The sequence below is a fragment of the Papio anubis genome, chromosome 20, assembly GCF_008728515.1.
Source record: "Papio anubis isolate 15944 chromosome 20, Panubis1.0, whole genome shotgun sequence".
Taxonomy (NCBI): domain Eukaryota; kingdom Metazoa; phylum Chordata; class Mammalia; order Primates; family Cercopithecidae; genus Papio; species Papio anubis.
This window is the reverse complement of record NC_044995.1, coordinates 44620406-44644593: the sequence shown is the minus strand read 5'-3', so window position 1 is coordinate 44644593 and position 24188 is coordinate 44620406. Positions and strand designations below refer to the sequence as shown.

The following is a 24188-nucleotide window of genomic DNA, read 5'->3' as shown; positions in this document are numbered from 1 at the left end:
ATGCCAACACTTTGGGAGGCCAAAGTGGCTGGATCACCTGAGGTCAGGAGTTCAAGACTAGCCTGGCCAACAATGGTGAAACCCTGTCTCTACTAAAAATACAAAAAATGAGCCAGGCGTTGTGGCGGCCGACTGTAATCCCAGCTACTCGGGAGGCTGAGGCAGGAGAATCTCTTGAACCCAGGAAGCGGAGGTTGCAGTGAACCGAGATGGCACCACTGCATTCCAGCCTGGGCAACAAGTGCAAAACTCTGTCAAAAAAAAAAAAAAAAAAAAAAAAGTCTCAGGCAAAGAAAATGGGGAAAATGCCAGTGTCTTGGACAAAAGAGCCTGTCCAATGACAATGCACCCCTAAGCTGAAATGATGATACCTTTTTGTATTGCGAAATGCAACACCCTCTTTAATATTGAACCGCATGGAAATTGCTGAATTATGTGAATGTGGAGTGACGATGTAAGATCTTTGGGAGCATAAAATACAGCAGAGAGGCCAGAAAGGGAACTATGAACTGAATCCAGATTCCAGTTAGTGATTTTCTGGCAAGGTGGCAGTAACTACAAGAAGAAAATCCACTTCTCCCGCCCGCCATCTTTAAAATGCATCCTTCAGACACTTCATTGCATGTGCCACACTATTGGACTCCGGAGCTAAGAATTCTCCCAAATGTCTTGCTCTTTCTATGAAGATAAAAAGCCAAAATAGGTGAATGAGCCTGGACTTTTCACAGGAAAGCTAGAAATAGTAGCATTTGTCCAATCTGTGTGTGACCACAGGGGCGCCATAGACAAACGGAAAGGAATGGTAACTTCTGGGTCATTGCCATGGCATTTGCCAGGTCAGTTCACCTTTAGCCAATCAACAGAGACGAGATGAACCTGTGGCTGTGGTTGCTTGCTTGAAACTGCAGATGATGATGGAGTGTCTCCTTTATGAATGAATTCTGAGGACTTCCCCACTTCTTCCTACTTAGGGGAAAGATAATAAGGAGAAAAGGTAAAAGAGAATGTAATACCTCAGAAATTAACTAAAACTTCTAACCTGCCCAGAGATGACAAGCTAGGATTTCTGTAAGATCCAAAGCTCAATATCTGACATTACCACTTCCCACCCTCCTCCAAAAGAGCTCCACCATCTAATAATGGTTATTTTATTTTATCTTTTCACAAACGTTTACAGGGGCTTCCTGTGGTGCCAGGCAGCCTTCTACGTGCTTATTTGACATCATTTAATCCTCACGATGAGAGGTGCTACCCTAGCTAAGAAGCTCTCTGTCCCAAATAAAGCTCATATCTTTGCAACAGCTCCATGGTCTTAGCATTCAGGATGCCCTCTAGGGGTAAACCCAGTTTCATGAGTCACAGCACTCAGGAATCTGTGGTTTCTGACCAAAAATCTCTTCCTAGTCCTCCAAATCTAGATAATTTCACAAACCAGAGGTCGTTTTTATCATACACAGCCTTCAAATTTTTGGTCAAGTGCCAACTTCTTGTAGTCACCTTATTTAAAACTGGAATCCTCCCACCCTGTCATTCCTGGCTGCTCTCCATTGCTCTATTTTTTTCTGAAGCATTTATCACTTTGTAACATACCATAAAATTCACTTTTTGAGGTCTGTTGTCAGTCCCCTCACCCAACTAGAATGTTAGCTCTGTGAGGTCAAGGAGTACTGTCAATGTGTCCACTGTTGGTTCTCCGGCACCTAAACAGTGCCGGACAATAAATATTTGTTAAATGAGTGTAGCTAATAAATTTTTTAAAATGTTAAATATCCTTTGGATATTTGTTGAAGGAAGAAATGAAAAGAGAGAGGAAGAGAAGGAGGGAGGGATAGAAAGAATGGATCAGAGAGTCAGAAAAGAGAGAAGGAGGAAGGGAGCGACAAAGAGAGATAGTGAAAAAGAGAATGAGAAAGAAATCAAAGAGCCAGGAAGCTTCCAGAGGCATGAGATGTTGGGTTCCAATAAGGAACTCAGAAAGGGCTGATCTTACCGTTTTGGTTTGGGTAGTAGAGCGAGACATCTCAGTGCTTTCAGTTTCTACTCCTTTCCGCATCCCACTAAACCATTTTTTGTATTCCATTCGCACCTGGAAATTTGAGTAGAGAGGTCCATGTTACATCCAGGGCTCAGTTTAGGAGAAAGGATCCTAAAATGGGAGGTTAAAGATAAAGACACCAAGCCCTACTCTCTTTCTAGTTTTCCATATAATCTTGGCCATGCTTATGTTGATTCATTTTATTTAAACTCAAACTTCTCAGCTGTAAAAAAAGGTGTGTATTAAATATCAGACACTATAGGACTCAATAGATGATGATGATGATGGTGATGAAGGTGACTGTTGGTGGTGGTGGTAATGAAGGTAATTAAGATGATGATGGTGATGATGATGAAGGTGATGGTAATGGTGATGATGGTGATGATGAAGGTGATGATGATGAAGGTGATAAAGGTAATGATATTGGTGATGGTGACGTTGATGGTAATGGTGATGATGGTGAGGGTGATGATAATGAAGATGATGATAATGAAGGTGATAGTGATGATGATGGTGAAGGTGATGATGATGAAGTTGATGATAATGGAACGGACAATGGTAAAAGTAACGGTGATGATGGTGATGATGATGAAAATGATCATGATGAAGGTGATGATGGTGATGATGAAGGTGATGGTAGTGAAGGTGATGATGAAGGTCATGGTGACGGTGGTGATAGTGATGTTGATGAAAGTAATGTGAAGGTGATGATGAAGGTGATGGTAATGGTGATGATGGTGATGATCATGAAGATGGTGATGTAGGTGATGATGGTGAAAGTGATGATAAAGGTGGTGGTGATGCTAGTGATGATAAGGGTGATATTAAAGGTTATGGTAATGGTGATGATGGTGATGGTGATAATAGTAAAGATGATGAAGGTGTGATAAAGGTAATGAAGGTGGTGATGGTGAAGGTGATTATGATAAAGATGATAAGGTGGTAATGATAAAAGTGACTATTGTGATGATGGTTAGATGATAATGGTGGGAGTGTTGGTGATTATATGATGGTGAAGGTCACCATTTGTTGAACACTAGCTATATTCAATACACTGTATATGCAATATATCATTTAATTCTTACATAAATGGAGTGAGAAAGACATTTCTTCTACCCACAATTAAAGATGAAGAAGTTGAGACTCTTGCAGGTAAATTGACATGCCCAAGGTCACACAGCCAGGACTCAAAACCTTGTCATCTTTATTCAGAGCCCTGACGCTAGCCATTACACTCACCCATCCTCCATGATTCCAAGAATTGCCTTCCTCTAACCTCCTTAACATGCTAAAACTGATTTTATTTCTTCTGTGAGTGAGAAGTATCAAGCATTAAGGCACTAAAAGATTGAAGAGAAATTAATGACATGTTAAGATAGCATTTTGCCACTAGCGTTTTAACTGCTTGTAGTTTTATTCAACAGCAAAGGGAAAATGACAGGAGAACTGGTCCTAATTTTCTATGGAGAGTAAAATTGAAATAACGACACTCACTGAGATCTTAATGTGTACTAAGGACTATGCTAGGAGATTGCACTGATTCATTTAAATATTCAACCCGGTAATGAAGGCATCACCACATTTGCAGATGAGAAAACTACAGATGATGCTCAGAAAGGATGGGAAGTTTACCCAGAGTCACACAGCCACATACTCAGTGGAGGAACTGGGATTAGACTTGAAGTCTCTTTGAGTTTATGGTAGATTATACCACATATTTCAGCATCACTTCCTGTAGTGCTCCTCACTACAGGAGGATTATTCATCCCCTTCTTGGTGAACTGAGGTATGGCCATGTGACTCGCTTTGACCAATTAAATGAGAGCAGAACAGAGGTGCATCACTACTAGGTAGAAGCTTTAAGAGAGCTAAGCTGTGCTTTCCCACAATCTCCTTTTCCTGTGCCATGAAACCATCAATGTTCTAAAGAGGTCACACCTTCAGCCTGCACCCCAGAGGAAAGACGATGTACTTATGTAGCACAAGCAAGAAATAAACATTTATTGTTGTAAGTTGCTAAGACTGAGTGTGGGAGGCAAGGGGCTATTTGTTATTGCAGCATAATCCATCTTATCCTGACTGATCCATGCTCTTCAGAGATATGATGCCAAACAGATGAAACTCACAGGATATAGCATACCCCAGCAACACCTAAGCCCTCATCTTCAAATCAAGAAGACCCCAAAATACAATTATAAAAGGTCAGAGAAGAGTGAGAATGTGAACAACCATTCAATTAGACTTTGGGACTAGGCTGATGACAGACAAAATAAGTAGCCTTACCTGGCGATTAAGGAGACAGTGTACCACAAACAGCAATGCTCCCTGAAGAGTGTTGATGATGGTGAATGAGTATGCAAAGATTGATCCAATCGTCTTCCCTACTTCTTCAACCATAAAAAGACCAAGGCCCCAAGAACAGCCCAGGATAAATAGCTGAGCAATGGCTTTAAATGTCATGACTCTGCAGGGAATAAAAGTAATAATAACTACAGTTTACCAGGTATTCACCACAAGTGTAGTTAACGTTAGTGCTAACTAAATGCTTTCCCTTATTTAAACCTCACAACAGCTTCATGCAGTTAAGTGACATATACAACAAGGTCACACAGCTTGAGGATGAAGTGGAACCCATGGTTTCAATCATGGCAAATCACTGAGAATAGTGCTTTTTCCCTACCGTTGAAAATAATTTGATTTATCTGCATGTCTTCTGCCTAGACTTTTTGGAAGATTTATGGGAAAATGCCTTCTAGAAATCTGTATTTAAAAATTTGAATAATGGTGAATTCCTGACTTTAGAACATAACATAATGTTGAGTTTCTTCACACAAAAAATACTGTGTTTCATATAATGGAGTTGGATTGTTGATGGCAGCTGGCTGGGAGAGCTAATGAGTGTGTGTGAGAGTGTGTGTGTGTGTGTGTGTGTGTGTGTATGAGACTTCACTTTTTACTTTTTGCGTTACCCCCTGGGAATATAAACTCTATGAGGGCAGGGATTTTGGTCTGTTTTACTCACTGCTTTATCTCCAGTCCTTAGAACAATGCCTAGCACAAAGTAAATACTCAATACATATTATGGTTTGTGATAAACTTGCTAATCAGTCCTTCCTGCTCCTGATTTGGTTCCTAGGTTTTCCACAACTGCAATCTAGCTTGGTGATTTTTCTTATATCCAGTCCTCCTTCCATTTACGCTTACAGAAAGATATATACTTATAGAAATGACAGAAAACCTACCTATGTCTACATTTAGGAGACAGCATAATCACTGGTATATCAGGATTCTCCCATGACAACTTTCTCTTTGACCTAAAGGGTACCATATGGCTTCATCCCCACTGACCATAGCCAGTTACCCCAGAGTAGACACCTGACCTATAAGAAGTCAATCAATGCATTTTCCCCCCAGCCAACCAGATTTTCTGTCTTAAGCATTTGAAGTAAGAGGCTTGGAGAATGCATCTGTGAGACCCCTTTGGGGTGGCTCCGCCCTGTTCATCAGCTGTGGGAAGTCAGTCTGCAGGGAGAAGAGGACAGAGCCAAGGTGCAGGCAAAGGGAGTCATAAATACGCGATTTTTGTTTCTTTTTGAGATGGAGTCTTGCTCTGTTGCCCAAGCTGGAGAGCAGTGGTGCAATCTCGGCTCACTGCAACCTCCGCCTCCCAGGTTCAAGCGATTCTCCTGCCTCAGCCTCCTGAGTAGCTGGGACTACAGGTGCCCACCACCACGCCCAGCTAATTTTTGTATTTTTAGTAAAGATGGGGTTTTGCCACGTTGGCCACGATGGTCTCGATCTCTTGACCTTATGGTCCACCCGCCTCAGCTTCCCAAAGTGCTGGGATTACAGACGTGAACCACTGTGCCCAGCCAGTTATGGGATTCGATAGCACTATGGTTTATTCTGGAGCTTAGGAGGCAAAGGGACTCAAGTGGTTGGGGACTTTTAACAGATCTGGAACAAGTCTCTCAACTCCTCTTATCCAGCCTCCCCTTCCTGCCATGATGTTTGAAATTTCTAGAATCCAAGTCCTTCCTATTGAAAGAGCACGATGTTTCCACCATGTCAGTGTTAACCTCGGATTTATTACTTAGGAAATAGATGAGATAGTTAATCTCTACCCCAAAGTATGACATTAACCTAGTGTAGCACAACAGGATAACTGTCTATTCACCAGCAAGAGGAAGAGGTTGGCAACAGGGCATGGCTGCTGGGGATGAGGTCAGACATGGAGCTTGCTGCTTGCAGTTCTAAGGAAGAAGTGAGCCCTTAGAGGGTAAGGAATTGAGAAATAGGGGGATGGGGAACCACCAAGGAGGGTGGCACTTTGACCCTCAATAATTGAGGAAAGCAAGGCTAAGAAATGTCAGACTGGTTTACTAAGTAGAGGAGACTAGAGACAGGGCTTGAAATTAGACAGATAGTCTTTTTAATTTTCATACACATGACTCACCAAGGCAAGATCCTTACCCACCCTTGGGTAAGGTGAGCTGTGGGCTCATATTATCAATGAGGGTATTAGTAGCATTCACCCCACAGGTTGAAAGTATTAGCATGCCATGAAATAATATTGATAAATGTCCAGCATCTATCAAGATTCTATTGAACATTAGTTTTTGTCATCATTATTTTTAATAGCGTAGATTGGTACCCATGAGAATTGAGTTACTACAACCAAAGAAATGGAGTCCAGGTCAGGTGCGGTGGCTCATGCCTGTAATCTCAGCACTTTGGGAGGCTGAGGCAGGTGGATCGTCTGAGGTCAGGAGTTCGAGACCAGCCTGACCAACATGGTAAAACCCCATCTCTACTAAAAATACAAAAATTAGCCGGTGGTGGTGCTATGCACCTGTAGTCCCAGCTACTCAGGAGGCTGAGACAGGAGAATTGCTTGAACCCAGGAGAATTGCTTGAACCCGGGAGATGGAGGTTGCAGTGAGTCGAGATCGTGCCACTGGACACAATCGTGCCTAGGTGATAGAGTGACACTCAGTCTCAAAAAAAAAAAAAAAAAAAAAAAAAAAGGAAAGAAAGAAAGAGAAAGAAAACAGAGTCCAGAGGTATATGGGCTCTTGGTGGAGTGGGAGGAGGATGTTGATACTCTTGGAAGAGTATGTTATACTAAGGAGGCACTTGATGAATGTTTCTTTTACTTTTTTTTTTGAGACAGTCTCGCTCTGTTGCCCAGGATGGAGTACAGTGACGTGATCATAGCTCACTGCAGCCTCAACCTCCTTGGATCAAGTGATTCTCCTTTTGCAGCCTCCCAAATAGCTGGGACTGCAGACACACGCCACTATGCACAGCCAATTTTGTAACTTTGTTGTAGAGACAGGGGTCTCAATATGTTGCCCGGCTGGTCTTGAGCAGCTAGACTCAAACAGTCCTGTCACCTCAGCCTCCCTAAGTGCTGGGATTACAAGTGTCAGTCACCGCATTCAGCATGAATATTTACTGAATAAGGAAATGAAGTTACCTGAAAATCAGAGTTTCTATTTCTTCTATAAATTGTCCTTCACATACCCTTTATCGTATACCAGGGTAATTCATATCATATTTCTGCGTGGGTTCTTTCTTTCCCAAAAGAGTGATCATGTAGGAATAACGTGTGGGTACCACGGATTCTGATGCCCTCTTACCTGGTATCCTGAATGGTGGAAACTTCTTTATTGAGGGAGGAAAGTTTGCTTCTCAAAATCCACAGAATTTGGAAGTAGAACACCAGGTTTATCTGTGGGAACCGCATGAAAAAAGTGATTTGGAATTTTCTTTTGAAGTCATTTTATACAGTCTAATTTCAGGGGGACCTAAGAATCTTTTCCCAAAAGACACAGGTTTTATAAAGATGGTACACACATATGTTCTGGTCCATTATGTGCAACACACAGCATATACCCTGTAGCATTTGGTGACGATACAATTTATCATTCAAACCAGGACACTTTGAAAGTGGAAGGGTGCTATTAATGTCTCTACCAGGGAACAGGCATCATCAGAAAGTTTCTGGCAAACAGGAAACCATGTCGCCCTGTGTAGAGAGGCCAACCATTAAATATTTGTTGAATGAATGAATAACAGCATTTTGAAAAAGAAGTCCCAGGAGAGATGATATTATTACATCAAACAACAAGTGAGCCAGGGGGAATCCAAGGAAAGAAAAGTGAAGACAGTACTTTCGGGAAGAGGGATTGATCACATTGGGCTGTATTTCTTATCTTCATCTCATTTCCCCTTAGATAAGAAAAACATTTTATATGCTTGGTCAACCCAGGGCCGGCGCACCCATAAATAATTATCACCTACCAAGATAATGACTGCCACTGGCCCCGTGAAGCTCCAGATGAATCCTTTATCAGGCTTGAGCCAACAGCTGTTGAGAAAGAGAGAGAAGCATTAGCTGCCTCTTCCCTGGGAGAAGGCAGAGACCTTGAATGCAGGCTCCTGGTGCAAGATCTGAACAGGGCCAGGAGTTGCTTCGCTCAGAATCCTGAATTTTAGATGGAGTCAGATGTGAGTTCTCATTTGACGCAGGTGCATGCTCTGAGGCTGAGTTTTTTCAAGTGTATAATAGAGCTGATCAAAGTACTGGAAAGATTAAATGATGACTGTAGCTCTCTACTGAGGCTTGAAGTCAGGGAATGTCAGTTCTCTGTCTTCGTTGTTCTCCTTCTAAACAGTGTCGGCCATTCTAGGTTTTTTGCCTCCTTTATCTAAACTTCAGAATCAATGTGTCAATATCCACAAAATAATTTTCTGGGATTTTGATTTGGAATGTGTTGGATCTATAGATCAAGTTGGGAAGAACTGCCATCTTGACAACGTTGAGTCTTCTTATCCATGAACATAGAATATCTCTCTATTTGGATATCCTTTGATTTTTTTTCATCAGAATTTTGTCACTGCCTTCATATAGAACTTGTAGGAAAGATTAAAGAACATAATGTGCTTAAAGGTTTTGACTACAGTTCCTAGCAATGAGTTCATGGTAATAAATGTAGTTAGCAAGTTGATAATGATTGCTATATTGAGAGAGTAAAAACAATAACTTAACTACAGCTATAAAAACTAACTCTAATTAAGCATATTCCATGCATCAGGTACTCTGTTGTCCAAACAATGTGTATTCTTTCTTGGCTTATGATGGCAAAGGTAGCATACCTTTTTTTTTTTTTTTTTTTTGAGACGGAGTCTCGCTCTGCCGCCCAGGCTGGAGTGCAGTGGCGCGATCTCGGCTCACTGCAAGCTCCGCCTCCCGGGTTCCCGCCATTCTCCTGCCTCAGCCTCCCGAGTAGCTGGGACTACAGGCGCCTGCCATGTCGCCCGGCTAGTTTTTTGTACTTTTTAGTAGAGACGGGGTTTCACCGGGTTAGCCAGGATGGTCTCAATCTCCTGACCTCGTGATCCGCCCGTCTCGGCCTCCCAAAGTGCTGGGATTACAGGTGTGAGTCACTGTGCCTGGCCGGAATCTGCTGTTCCTGTCTCAGAATTAACTGAAGTTGTATTCAAAATTTTGTTTTTATGTCCATTTGTCTGAGGAAAGGGGCTTTGACTTTCAACAAAATTCTCAAAAGGATCCAACCTCAAAGATGCTGAGAACCACTGCTCTGGGGATTTTCAAGAGAAAACAGAATTCAGGCTTAAGGAAGGACTGGTTTGAAGTATAATTGGCAATTAAAGGATGGACTAAGGGCTGAGTGCGAAGGTTCATGCCTATAATCCCAGCACCTTGGGAGGCCGAGGCATGTGGGTCGCCTGAGGTCAGGAGTTCGAGACCAGGCTAGCCAACATGGTGAAACCCTGTCTCCACTAAAAATACAAAAATAAGCTGGGCATGGTGGCAGGCGCCTGTAGTCCCAGCTACTTGGGAAGCTGAGGCAAGAGAATAACTTGAATCCGGGAGATAGAGGTTGCAGTGAGCCAAGACCTCACCATTGCACTCCAGCCTGGGCAACCAGAGCAAAACTCCATCTCAAAAAAAAGAAAAGATGGACTAAGAAAACATTTTGATTTTAAGTCACGCAGGAGCCATGGCCATTGCTACCACCATCCTAAAGACACGCATTATGCTTACTGAGTAAATGTTCCATAATTCTGGGGTCCAACTATTGCAGACACAGCAATAATCACAGCTGGGATCCCGTAGCCTACAGGGTACATGAACCTCTTCTTGAATCTGCCCATGCTGGTGTAGTTGGCCACCCTGAGGTTCCTGACGGTGAGGAAGAGGTGCAGCCCTTCCAGGAGCATCCAGGTGAAGCAAGCCAGGTAGAGGAAGTGCAGCAGCCCTGCAATGACGGAGCACAGCACCTGAAGGGAACAGAAGAGTCAGGGGTGTACAGCAGATGTGGTCTGTACCTGATTATATGCTCAGCACGTAGCATTTCCTGGATGCTGCCTGGAATTTCTATTTGAGCATCTATAACATTTTGCCTGGGGGCTAAACATTTTCTGAGGACTTCTGCTACTTATTGAAGTCTGTTTACATCATGCATAGAGCAGGGTAGAAACCCAAGGAATACATGTCGTGGGAACAGCCCCCAAATGTATAATAAACAAAAATTGGTAGAATCCACTAATATCTAAGACATGTTCTCTACACTGCCCCCTGGGGATCCTCGGTGGAATTGAGCTCCAAATGTCCATAGCGGAAACTCTTAAAAACACATCTATTGGCAAGGTGCGGTGGCTCACGCCTGTAATCCCCAGCATTTTGGGAGGCCGAGGTGGGTGGATCACCTGAGGTCAGGAGTTTGAGACCAGCCTGGCCAACATGGTAAAACCTCATCTCTACTAAAAATACAAAAATTAGCCAGGTGTAGTGGCGCATGCTTGTAATCCCAGCTACTCGGGAGGCTGAGGCAGGACAATCGCTTGAACCTGGGAGGAGGCAGAGGTTGCAGTGAGCTGATATTGCGCCATTGCACTCCAGCCTGCATGAAAAGAGTGAGATTCCATCTCAAAAAAAAAAAAAAAAAAATCATGCGCTGATGTTCTAATCCCCAGTACCACAGAAGGTGAGTGTACTTGGAGACAGGGCTCTCCAAGAGATCATTAAGTTAAAATAAGTTCAGATATGTGGGCCCTAATCCAATACGAGTTATGTACATCTAAAAATCTCCTATTTTTCGATGTACATAGAGGAGGATGGATCATTTGAGGTTGGGAGTTCAAGACCAGCCTGACCAACATGGAGAAACCCCGTCTCTACTAAAAATACAAAAATTAGCTGGGCGTGGTGGCACATGCCTGTAATCCAAGCTACTAGGGAGGCTGAAGCAGGAGAATCGCTTGAACCCGGGAGGTGGAGATTGCAGTGAGCTGAGATTGCACCATAGCCCGGGCAACAAGAGTGAAACTCCATCTTAAAAATAATAATAAATAAAAATAAAAAAATAGGAGATTAGAGTGCAGACACATGCAAATGGATGACCAAGTGAGAACACAGGGAGAAGACGGCCATCAACAAGCCAAGGAAAAGGGCCTCAAAAAAAGCCAATCCTGCTGACATCTTGATCTCAGACCATGAGCCTCCAGAATTATGAGAAAATTAATTTCCATTGTTTAAATCACCCTGTTTGTGGTACCTTGTTATGGCAGCCAAAGCAAATGAATATACTTTTATAGAAGTCATGCTTCATGATTTCTCATAATTCTCTAGATGTGTTCACAGACACAAAATTTTCCATTCCATGTGCGGAATAAGCTTCCATTTCTAATTGTGATAACATAATGAGGATGGGATTTACCCTCCCATATTAAAAAACTAAATGCTAAATGACATGTGTGACATTATGAATTACAGATATTGGAGAATAGGCATTGAGTACTTATGTTTACCGTGATCTCTAAAAGGAGGGAAAGGCGGAGCACAGTGGCTCATGCTTATAATCCCAGCACTTTGGGAGGCCCAGATGGGCAGATCTCCTGAGGTAAGGAGTTCGAGACCAGCCTGACCAACATGGAGAAACCCCATCTCTACTAAAAATACAAAATTAGTTGGGTGTGGTGGCTCATGCTTATAATCCCAGCTATTCTGGAGGCTGAGGCAGGAGAATAACTTGAACCCAGGAGGCAGAGGTTGCAGTAAGCCAAGATCGCGCCATTGCACCCCAGCCTGGACAACAAGAGCGAAACTCCATCTCAAAAAAAAAGGAGGAAAAAATGAGTTAACTTTCTCAGGTCATCTACTCACTACCTGAAGAGAGTCTACGGGTCACTCTTCAGGGAGAAGTAATGCCCCAAAAGTCCAGCAGTCTTGCTGAATTGAGGAAATAAAGTGCAAAGTATGAGGAGACGGCTCGGTGCAGTGGCTCACGCCTGTAATCCCAGCACTTTGGGAGGCTGAGGCGGGTGGATCACATGAGGTCAGAGTGAAACAAGAGTTTTGCTCTTGTTGCTCATGGTGAAACTCCGTCTCTACTAAAAATATTTTAAAAATTAGCCAGACGTGGTGGTGGGTGCCTGTAATTCCAGTTGCTCAGGGGACTGAGGCAGGAGAATCACTTGAACCCTGGAGGTGGAGGTTGCAGTGAGTTGAGATCACGCCACTGCACTCCAGCCTGAGTGACAGAGCATGACTCTGTCTCAAAAAAAAGAAAAGAAAAAAGAAAAAAAAAAAAAGACTGTTAAGCATTGAATTTTGTCTTCCCTCCCCAGATTCATATATTGAAGTCCTAACCCCCAATATCTCAGAATGTGAGCTTATTTGGAAAAATGGTCTTGCAGATATAATTACTTAACAGCAGGTCATACTAAACCAGGGTGAGCTCCTAATCCAACATGGTTGATATCCTTCTAGAAAAGAATTTTTGAGGCCAAACACCACGGGGTAGGGAGCGACAGTGGGGATGGGAAGTGGGGAAGCGGAGAGACCGGCAGAGGGTCTGGTTACTTACCAGCAAATGCTTGCAAAGAGACTGACCAAAACTAGGAAAAGACTTCTAAGAAGGAGTAGGCAGAACATCTTCTGAGTTCACACAGGACTGGAAATAGCTTGTTCCTATTATCCAAATGGTTTGTTCCTATTACCCAATTTTACCTGAAGTTCTGTGTGTTAGGGAAGTTTAATATACAGATTTCCTGTATGTTAGAGCAGATTTTCTGTAAACAGGCTCTCTGTATGTAGACTCTCTTAACATCCAGAATTTCAGGTAAAATTATCAGGAGAGTATTATATCATGAATGGGGCCAAATGAGCCCTAGACGAAAGAGAATTCTGTGACCACACTATCCAATCTTAGCAGTCAATGGAGGCTGTGACATTGTACTCAAACCTGTTTCAACAAGTACACTTCATTATGTCCCCTCAAAAGCCTAAAAATGTTTAAAGAATTTTTTAAAAAGATACAGCGCTCATAATTTAAAATTCACCAAGAATGGCATTCAAACAAAAATTAGCAGGCATGCAACGAAGCAGGTAAATCCAATCAAGTAATATACACACATCCTACTATTTCTGTGTCTCCAGAAACCCTGACTAACATCACCTCCTAACTACCAAATCCAGCAGTCTCTCTACTTGCATTTCTGGGTTTGTTTGTTTGTTTGTTTGTTTTTGAGATGGAGTCTTGCTCTGTCGCCCAGGCTAGAGGGTAGTGGCACGATCTCGGCTCACTGCAACCTCCACCTCCCAGGTTCAAGCGATTCTCCTGCCTCAGTCTCTTGAGTAGCTGGGATTACAGGTGCGTGCCACCGCACTCTGCTAATTTTTGTATTTTTAGTAAAGACGGAGTTTCACCATGTTGGCCAGGCTGGTCTGGAACTCCTGACCTCGTGATCCACCCGCCTTGGCCTCTCAAAGTGCTGGGATTACAGGCATGAGCCACCGCGCCTGTCCACCTACTTGGCCTTTCAGCAGAAGCTGATCAACCTAGTTGGCACTTCCTGTCCTTCGATGTCCTGGACACTCATCTATCCAGGAATTCTCACCTGCTTATCTTTGAGTCTTCTCAGGTATCTCGTGTATCTTCCTCCTCTGAATCTTTAGATTACAGGCATGAGCCACCGCACCTGGCCTGAATTTGCTTTTCCTGTCCCTGAATTAACTGAAGTTTTATTCAAAATTTTGTGTATATGTCCATTTGTCTGGGAAAAAGGGCTTTAGCGTTCAACAAAATTCTCAAAGGGATCCAACCTCAAAGATGCTGAGAACCACTGCTCTAGGGATTTTCGAGAGAAAATAGAATTCAGGCTTAAGGAAGGACTGGCTTGAAGTATAATTGGCAATTAAAAGGTGGACTAGGCTGGTGTGACTTCTAAGCCTCTGTGTCCCCACCTGGAATGTGGAGATTGTGGCTCCTACATCCTGGTGGTCCCTACCTCATAGGTGTCTGCAGAGGGCCTGGTACCTGTGAAGACCCTCCTTACAGGGTGGCCTCCATTCTGAGACCATGGCTTCAAGGACTCAGAGACGATTATGGACAGACTATGTGCAGAGTTCTCCTCCTCCTCCTGTCCCAACGTCCCCCCTTCCTCTTCCTCCTCCTTCTCCCTCTACCCTCTTCTTCCTCCTCCACAGAGCTTTATTCTTAATCCATTTTACATATCTCTGATCATTATTTCTACAGCTTGAAGTGTCTCCTTCGTGTAGAAAACTCCAATATCCCTTTCTCATGCTCTAATCTCTCCAGGGCTCCAAATTCCTATTTCCAATTCTCTGTTGTATGTCTCAATTCCAGTGTCTGACCAGCACCTCTAACTAACAGATTTAAAACCGAATTCATTCTACTTCTTGCTTCAAGTCTGTTCCTCTTTCTCGCCATCCATCTACCCAACCTCCCAAATGGGAAACCTCTAATTCATCCTTATTTCTGCTTTCTCGCACATGTACCACTTCCACATCTATTTGGGCCTCAAGTCTGACCAACTCCCCTTACAAATATTTCTAAAGTCTGGCCCACTTCCTCTAGCAGGGTTCATATTTTTATTTTTTAATTTAATTTAATTTTATTTTTTGAGATGGAGTCTCCCTCTGTCACCCAGGCTGGAGTGCAGTGGCGCGATCTCTGTTCACTGCAACCCTCGCCTCCTGGATTCAAGCAATTCTCCTGCCTCAGCCTCCCGAGTAGCTGGGAGTACATGTGCCCGCCACCACCACACCTGGCTAATATTTTGTATTTTTAGTAGAGACGGGGTTTCACTGTGTTGGCCAGGCTGGTCTTGAACTCCTGATCTAGCGATTCACACACCTCGGCCTCCCAAAGTGCTGGGATTACAGGTGTGAGCCACCGCACCTGGCCCATATTTTTATTAACTCCCACTCAGACTCTTCATAGCCCTATTGCTGTTCTTTCTGCTGCTAGTTTCCTCTCACTCCAGTTACTTTTACCTTCAACTTTTGTGGACCTGAGAAGTGTTTTCTGTCATTCCCAGCTTGAAGTCTTTTCCATTGCTGCCTTGAGCAGGGTTAGGAAATCTGTGGCTTTGGGCTAGTTCTGGCCCAGTATCTATTTTTGTAAGTAAAGTTTTATTAGCACATGGCCACACATATTCATTTACTTTTATCTGTGGCCACTTCCTTTTTTTTTTTTTTTTTTTTTTTTGAGACGGAGTCTCGCTCTATTGCCCAGGCTGGAGTGCAGTGGTGCAAACTCAGCTCACTGCAAGCTCCACCTCCCCGGTTCAAGCCATTCTCCTGCCTCAGCCTCCCGAGTAGCTGGGATTACAGGCGCCCACCACCAAGCCCGGCTAATATTTTGTATTTTTAGTAGAGGTGGGGTTTCACCATGTTAGCCAGGCTGGTCTCAAATTCCTGACTCAGGTGACCCGCCTGCCTCGGCCTCCCAAAGTGCTGGGATTAGGTGTGAGCCACCACACCCAACCTCAGCACATGTTTCTAAGCTGTGAACTCTATGGGGAAAGTAATTGAGGTAGTTCACTAATTATTAATGTATTCTCAGCACAATGCCTGACACACAGTAGGTATTTTAAGAATATCCATCAAATGAATACATAAATAAATAAATAAAATAAGAGGTAGGATTTTAGAGCATTATATAAAAGCATATATTTTCAAGATGACTAAGTCAACTCCATCTTAACCACAATATTATTTTTACAGATTTTGAAAACATTATTTGAAAATTTTATCAGAGAAGTAATTAGTACCTTCTGAGCACTTAACTAAGGGTGAACACTGATCAAATTGCTTTGTAAGTATTAACTCAACTCATATTATTACCTCACTACTGTGAGACAAAAAAAAAATTTTTTTTTTTTTGAGACGGAGTTTTGCTCAGTCACCCAGGCTGGAGTTCAGTGGCGCGATCTCAGCTCACTGCAAGCTCCGCCTCCCGGGTTCACACCATCCTCCTGCCTCAGCCTCCGGAGTAGCTGGGGCTACAGGCGACCACCACCACGCCCGGCTAATTTATTGTATTTTTAGTAGAGACGGGGTTTCACCATGTTAACCAGGATGGTTTCAATCTCTTGACCTCGTGATCTGCCCCTCTCGGCCTCCCAAAGTGCTGGGATTACAGGCGTGAGCCACGGCGCCTGGCAAAAAAAAAATTTTTAAGGGCCAGATTTTAAGCTTTGCGGTTGAATCTCTATTGCAACTACACTATTCTACCATTGTAGCACAAAAGCAGCCACAGACAATATGTAAATGAATAGATGAGGCTGTGTTTTAATAAAACTTAATTTACAAAAACAGAAGGCGGGCCAGATTTGGCCTGAGGACTATGTCTTCCCAACCTCTGCCTATTTTCAAATGAAACACCAAGAGGTTAAAATCTGGCCCCCAAATCTCACAGCTGATAAAAAATAAAATTGGATTTGAACCTAAGCTATCTCCAGAAAATGTACTTACTCTTAACCATAAAACTATGCTATTTGTCAGGAAGAAAAAAATTAAAAATTCAACAGAATGCTTTTGTAACTTTCTAGCTGTGTGATCATAGCGTTTTAGGGTTAACAGAAGACTTAGAGAACCGTCTAGCTTTAAATCTTCCAGGATCATATGATGGCCATGATCATGATAAAGACAAAAATGAACACTGTTCTCTGAGTGATTAATTCATAATCTTTTATATGTTTTATCTTGCTAAGTTCTTACTAAATCCTACCACTAGGCCCCTGTTTTGCAGAGGAAGTTTAAAAAGGGGAAGCCACAAGAGCTCTATTGTAAAATGGTGATCATAGTTACATGATAACAATGTATGTATTCTCAAAAACCGCTAAAAGACTAGGTTGTTAGTATTCTTGCCATAAAAAAAAACCAAAAAAAACAAAAAAAAACAAAAAAAAAAACTACACACACAGCAAAGCTGAGTGTGTGAGGTAATGCAAATGTTAATTAGATCACTTGAGCCATTCTACAACGTATACATATTTCAAAACATGCTGTACAGAAAAAAATATCATATATATAATTTGTGTTTTTCAGATTAAAAATAGATGTAAATAAATTAATTAAAAGGGGAAGTCACTTCAACAAGGTTTTACAGCAAGTAACGTGAAGAGCTGTGATTCAAGTGCAGATCAGTGCAGCAAACTCGCTGCCCACCAAAAATTTAAGCCCCTTCCCCACCCTCAAATCCAGAGTATAGATTTGTCAGGAGGAAGTGGCTTCCCAGAGACTACATTTCCCAACTGCCCTTGCAGTTATGTGTTATCATGTGACTGAATCCTAGCCAATAGAGTGTGAGAGGAAGTGATATGCACCACTTCCTGGTGTGGCACATATTAACCTCCCACCGTGGGACTCAGCCATGTTCTTTTCCCCCTCCTGGTTGGTTGAAATGTGAAGAACATCAGGATGACCTTGGGAGCTGTGTATGGAAAAATGACAGAGCTTCCCTCAGCCTGACGGTGCAGGATAGACACTCCTCAGACCTGTTTGCTCACCCTCTACTGATACATAAGGAAAAAATAACTCCCACTGTGGCAAGCCTGTGACATTCTGGAGGTGATCCTAACAACCACTAATGTTACCCTATTTAATACCATCAGCCTGACACTCAATCACTTTGCTAAATGGCCTTTGTATAGGAGGACAACTGAAATGGAGCTCATACTTTTCCTCTCTACACCATCACTGCTGACTAATGTCTTGCTCTCCATCTTCTTGTGGGACAAGATGGCTGGATTCATTATGACCATGAGGTAATTTGGGTAAATTACCTACCTCAGGCTCAGTTCTGTTGATGCCCGTCAGGAATAGGAGGTGGGCCAGGAAGAGGCAGAGGGAGAACTGTAGGTGGAGGGAGGTGCTGGTGTTCTGGATGGGCCGGCACAGGAGGAAGGTGAGGATGGCCAGGAAGAGGCACAGCAGAGAGATGGCCAGTCCCACCTGGGTGATTACAGTCAGCACAGGGTCCTCCTGCAAAACACCAAAGGGGGAATCCATTACAGTGTCCAGTGGTGGTGTTATGTTCCTGAGGTAGTGTCAGATGGGCTTCCTCGTTCACTCCCTGAAACAATTGACTTTACCTCTCTGAGACTTAGTGTTCTCATCTTCAAAATGAGAGCAGTAATAACACACGTCACACAGGAATGTTAAAAACCGAAACAACTAGACCAGTGCTGGATACAGCTCTTAACAAATGACTAATGGGAGTTGGTGTATAAATACCCCAGCTCCCTTGCAGCTCAGATAGAATGACCCAGAGATGTGAGTTCTACACTGACTCCCAGAGTCCCCCAGAGGGAATAAAGTCCAGTTACCTATGGTGGTAACTGGCTTGATAATGCTGTCTGCACTGACATCTGTCTTACTTCCATCTCATTGTCTCAATCCCCCACTAGTGTTTCCTGTAATCCACTTTCAAGTAAGCTACTACTATTTGACTCTTTGTCTTAGAATCTCTTTTTTTTCTTTTCTTTTTTTTTTTTTTTTAACATGGAGTCTTGCTGTGTCACCAAGGCTGGAGTACGGTGGCACAATCTTGGCTCACTGCAACCTCCGCTTCCTGGGTTCACTCAGTTCTTCTCCCTCAGCCTCCTGAGTAGCTGGGATTACAGGTGTGCGCCACCATGCCCAGCTAATTTTGTATTTTTAGTAGAGACGGGTTTTCATCATGTTGGCCAGGCTGGTCTCGAACTCCTGACCTCAAATGATCCACCCACCTTGGCTTCTCAAAGTGCTGAGATTACAGGTGTGAGACACCATGCCTGGCCTTTAGAATCTTTTTGTAAGAAATGCAGAGGATGACTCATAGCTTCCAGGACATACACAGGTTCACAGGAATTAATCTTGGTACCTTGGGGGCAAGAGCCACGAGGACGGCAAAGCTGGACAGATGGAAGCACTTGCATTTGGTGTAAGAGCCGTTGCTGCACACACGAGAGCAGCCCTCAGTGGACCAGCTGCCTCCCTCCAGTCCCTCCCAGTAGACACAGATATGTTTTGTTCTCTCGTCACCAGGCTGGAAAGAGAAGAGTATGAAAGTGGGTCTCTTCCTGGTTTTATTTTTTATTTTATTTTATTTTGAGACAGAGTCTTGCTCTGTTGCCCAGGCTGGAGTGCAGTGGTGCGATCTCAGCTCACTGCAACCTCCACCTCCCAAGTTCAAGCAATTATCCTGCCTCAGCCTCCCAAGTAGCTGGGACTACTGGTGCACACCACCATGCCCGGCTAATTTTTGTATTTTTAGTAGAGATGGGGTTTCGCCATGTTGGCCAGGCTGGTCTTGAACTCCTGGCCTCGAGTGATCCGCCCGCCAGAGCCTCCGAAAGTGCTGGGATTACAGGCATGAGCCAACGTGCCCAGCTTATTATTTCAACTTTTATAGGTTAATCAGTATGCAGTGTTGGAAACTGGATGGGAAATACACTTGTAGGGGAAGAGTTTCACACCACCACGCCTGCGGTGGGTTTATTCTCCATCTATTCTGCCCTTCTCTGGTCAGCTCAGAACCCTGGGGTTGACCCTCTGAATGGCTTCGCCAGCTTCCTTGCTATTTATAGAACCGAAGAGAGGCACTGGTGAGACTCTTTGGGTGAGAGAAGAGAGAGGAATAAAGTATTTCTTCCCTGTGCCCTTTCTACTTTAAACCATCTCCATCTTCTGCAGAGCGATCCCTCATTCCTGCCTCCTGCTTCCACTGAGCTCAGTAAAGCTTCTCCTCCATTGCCTTTTGGCTTCAATGTGAGAATGGCATCTCACTGTGGCAATTTCTGGATGCCCCAACATTTCATTTCTTCCCAAGCTTTACTGAGGTGTGATTGACCAAAAAAAAAACAAAAAACAAAACAACAACAACAAAAAAAAACCCACAAAAAACTATGTTTATACATTCTGATAGATGTATACAGTTTTAAATGATTGCCACAACGAAGCTAACACATCCAACACCTCACATATTTGTGTGTGTGTGTGTGTGTGTTTGTGTGGTGAATACATTTGTGATGCACCCTCTCAGCAGATCTCAAGTATACACTTATTAAGTGTAGTTACATTGAGTGTGGTATATTAGGCTGGGCATGGTGGCTCACGCCTGTAATCCCAGCACTTTGGGAGGCTGAGGCGGGCAGATCACCTGAGGTTAGGAGTTTGAGACCAGCCTGGCCAACATGGTGAAATCCCGTCTCTACTAAAAATACAAAAATTAGCCAGGCATGATGGCAGGTGTCTGTAATCCCAGCTATTCTGGAGGCTGAGGCAGGAGAATCATTTGAACTCAGGAGGCGGAGGTTGCGGTGAGCAGAGATCGTTCCATTGCACTTCAGCCTGGGGTGACAGTGAGACTCCGTCTGTTTTAAAAAAAAAAAAAAAAAAAAAAAAGCTATTGGCCAGGCACGGTGTCTCACACCTGTAATCCCAGCACTTTGGGAGGCTGAGGCAGACGGATTACCTTAGGTCAGGAGTTCGTGACCAGCTTGGCCAACATGGTGAAACCCTGTCTCTACTAAAAATATAAAAATTAGCTGGGCATAGTGGCACACTCCTGTGATCCCAGCCACTTGGGAGGCTGAGGCAGGAGAGTCGCTTCAGCCAGGGAGATGGAGGTTGCAATGAGCCGAGATAGCACCACTGCACTCCAGCCTGGCCGACAGAGCGAGACTCTGTCTCAAAAAAAAAAAAAAAAAAAAACTTCATTCATCTGTTGACAGATACATAGGCTGTTTCCATATCTCGGCTAGTGTGAATATTACTGCAATAAACATAGGAGTGCAGTTATCTCTTTGAGATCCTGATTTCAATTCTTTTGGCCACATACCCAGAAGTGGAATTGCTGGAACAGACGATAATTCTGTTTATAACTTTTTAAGAAGCCTCTGTACTGTTTTCCATAATGACTGTACCATTACAGATCCATAAGGGTTCCTCTTTTTTTTTTTTTTTTTTTTTGGCCACATACTGATATGTTAGGTTTTTGGTAATAGCCATCCTCACCATGGTGAGGCGAAATCTCATTGAAGATGCCTCAGCGTGTCTTGTGTGTTCTCTTACTTCTGAATTCCGTTTCCTACTTGGGAAGCTGTCCGCACCTGCTCACCCTTTAAGGTGCTGCATGAAGACCCAGCCCGGGGTGTTTCTCACCTGATTATGGTGAAAAGTCAGGAACACAGGTTCAGACAGGGACACTTTTTCCTTCAAACCGATGCTGCCACTCACAACATGAGAGTTCAGTTTTACTTCCTGCATCCCTTTTCTTTTACTAAAAAAGGATGCATTCAGAATATCCCCAAGAGATTCAAACGTGATGAGGGCAACTGCAGTGCTCTCTGAGAAAAATGGAAAAGAAATACTGTTAGTGGCCGTCCATAGTTTGGAGAGAAAGGACAGTAGTGTCTAACATGAGGGTCATAAGGCAAGCAAGGAATGGCTAAAACTGTTCTTGGAAATCCCTTAAATGCCATTCAAGACACTGTGTGTCGCTTGGGGTGCAGCATTTTTGTTTATGTAATATGTATTATAATGCCCCACATATTATAAGCGGTTTATGTGCAAAATATGCTCATCAGAGTCCTAAAAATATATACGAGCCCTGGAGCATTATAACCAGAGTTGTGAGGCAGGATGCTTGTCCTCAGAAGGGCACGTGGAACTCAGGTAGTCTAAGAAAATCACACTCTCTCAGCCTTCACCTCAAGCTCACTCTGGGGTACCTAATTTAGTGGAATGGTATGCAGAATGGCCCACTGTATTTAATTAATTCACTCCTTTTGTCTCTCTCTCTCATCTTATCACCCTTCCTCTCCCTGTCTTCCTTTTCCCCCTCCCCTTTTCATGAAGCCACAGTTTAATGTAGACAGCTTCAGGCTGGGCACAGTGGCTCACACCTATGATCCCAGCACTTTGGGAGGCTGAGGCAGGTGGGTCATCTGAGGTCAGGATTTCAAGACCATCGTGGCCAACATGGCAAAATCCCATCTCTACTAAAAATACAAACATTAGCCAGGTGTGGTGGCGGGCACCTGTAATCCCAGTTACTCGGGAGGCTGAGGCAGGAAAATCGCTGGAACCCAGGAGGCAGAGGTTGCAGTGAGCTAAGATGGTGCTACTGCACTCCAGCCTGGGCGACAGAGTGAGACTCCTCTGACTCCAAAAAAAAAAAATCATGGAGGTGCAGTGCACACAGGATGCCCGTGTGATGGGGTGTTTCCCAAATTGCAGTTGTCCACGTGCTACCATCCCATTTTTGACCAAAGCTACTTATCATCTGTATTCCTATTTGCTGCATTAAAAAAAATCAACTCAGCTGGGCATGGTGGCTCACGCCTGTAATTCCAGCACTTTGGGAGGCCAAGGTGGGTGGATTACCTGAGGTCTGGAGTTCGAGACCACCTTGGCCAATACAGCGAAACCTCGTCTCTACTATAAATACAAAAATTAGCTGGGCGTGGTGGTGGGTGCCTGTAATCCCAGCTACTTGGGAGGCTGAGGCAGGCGAATTGCTTGAACTCGGGAGGCGGAGCTTGCAGTGAGCCGAGATTGTGTCACTGCACTCCAGCCTGGGCAACAGAGTGAGACTCGGTCTCAACAACAACAAAATCAACTTGTTTTTAGATCCCTTTCCTCCCTTCCCCTACTCTATAGCTATAGTAAGGAGTGAAGATTGACAAGTAACCAGGAATTTTTGGAGGGAATGCAGCAGATACTTCATTTTTAAGGTAACCAGGTTTTTCTCTTTGAAATAGTTTATATGCATTCATTCATTTATCTTTCAGGGAAATATTTTTTTATCCTCTACTGTGTGCCAGACATTCTAGGAATTATTAGACAGCAGCAAACAAAACAGACAAAACCCCTGCCATCAGAGAGCTGATGTCATAGTGAGAGAGATGGGCCACCAACAAATAAATACGTTAGAAAAAAGTACATAGTGCAGGAGCTTTACAGAGACTTCAGGAGATGAGATAAAGTGGGGGTGAAACACCATGCTGTGAGGGTAAAACCCAGCCTGCCGCCTGCTTTTGTAAATAAAGTTTTATTGACACACAGCCACACTCCTTCACTGACACATCATCAATGGCTGCTTTCACACTCTGATGGCAGAGTTGAGTAGTTATAACAAAGGTCATCTGGAACAAAAGGCCTAACATATTTACTCTCTGAACCTTGTAGAGAACATTTGTTTTCCAATCTGTGGTAAAGAACAAGACGGGATGGCTCTCATAAACACTTCTCAAGGAAGTGTTCAAGGCAATCTGACACCATTGAGTGTTACCTTTTCAGACCATCACATGGAAACGGCATGCATCAGCCGGTCCTTTTTTTTTTTTTTTTAGGTAGAATCTCACTCTGTCGCCCAAGCTGCGGTGCAATGGCGCCATCTCGGCTCATTGCAACCTCCGCCTTCTGGGTTCAAGCAATTCTCCTGCTTTATCCTCCTGAGTAGCTGGGATTACAGGCACGCACCAACACGCCTGGCTAATTTTTGTAATTTTAGTACAGATGGGGTTTCTCCATGTTGGCCAGGCTGGTCTCAAACTCCTGACCTTGTGATCCGCCCGCCTCACACTCCCAAAGTGCTGGGATTACAGGCATGAGCCACTGTGCCCGGCCCAACCAGTCCCTTTTCAGGAGGCATTTCAAGGAATCCCTGTGCAAGCTTTTGTGTATATCACAAAGTACACACCCCATATGGCAACCCGACTTCTCTCTGCAAAATGCCTAGTTAGTGGTCAAGGAAGATCTTTTTATTCCACCATGTAGAATCTCCCTACCTGAAAAGCTTTGTGAATTCCCACCCCGGGGTTTAAT

At 43.6% G+C, this 24188-nt stretch overlaps 1 protein-coding gene across 4 annotated transcripts in view; it reads right to left on the bottom strand.

The window, feature by feature from the left end:
- Positions 1-821: 821 nt before the first annotated feature.
- The window catches only part of LOC101006089 (putative adhesion G protein-coupled receptor E4P), a 53624-nt gene continuing 30257 nt past the window's right edge, over positions 822-24188 (bottom strand). For 3 of the 4 annotated variants that reach the window (XM_031660042.1, XM_031660043.1, XM_031660041.1), the window contains 9 exons: positions 21522-21706; positions 19240-19404; positions 18165-18359; positions 10110-10345; positions 8342-8408; positions 7678-7769; positions 4319-4499; positions 1991-2086; positions 822-963 (listed from right to left, as the gene is read on the bottom strand). In XM_031660042.1, the coding sequence (XP_031515902.1) occupies positions 838-963; positions 1991-2086; positions 4319-4499; positions 7678-7769; positions 8342-8408; positions 10110-10345; positions 18165-18359; positions 19240-19404; positions 21522-21706 (1343 nt within the window). In that variant the 3' untranslated portion in view covers positions 822-837. Of the gene's footprint in view, positions 964-1590; positions 1701-1990; positions 2087-4318; positions 4500-7677; positions 7770-8341; positions 8409-10109; positions 10346-18164; positions 18360-19239; positions 19405-21521; positions 21707-24188 lie in introns of all 4 variants that reach the window. The other variant, XR_004180411.1, reaches the window with a different exon arrangement.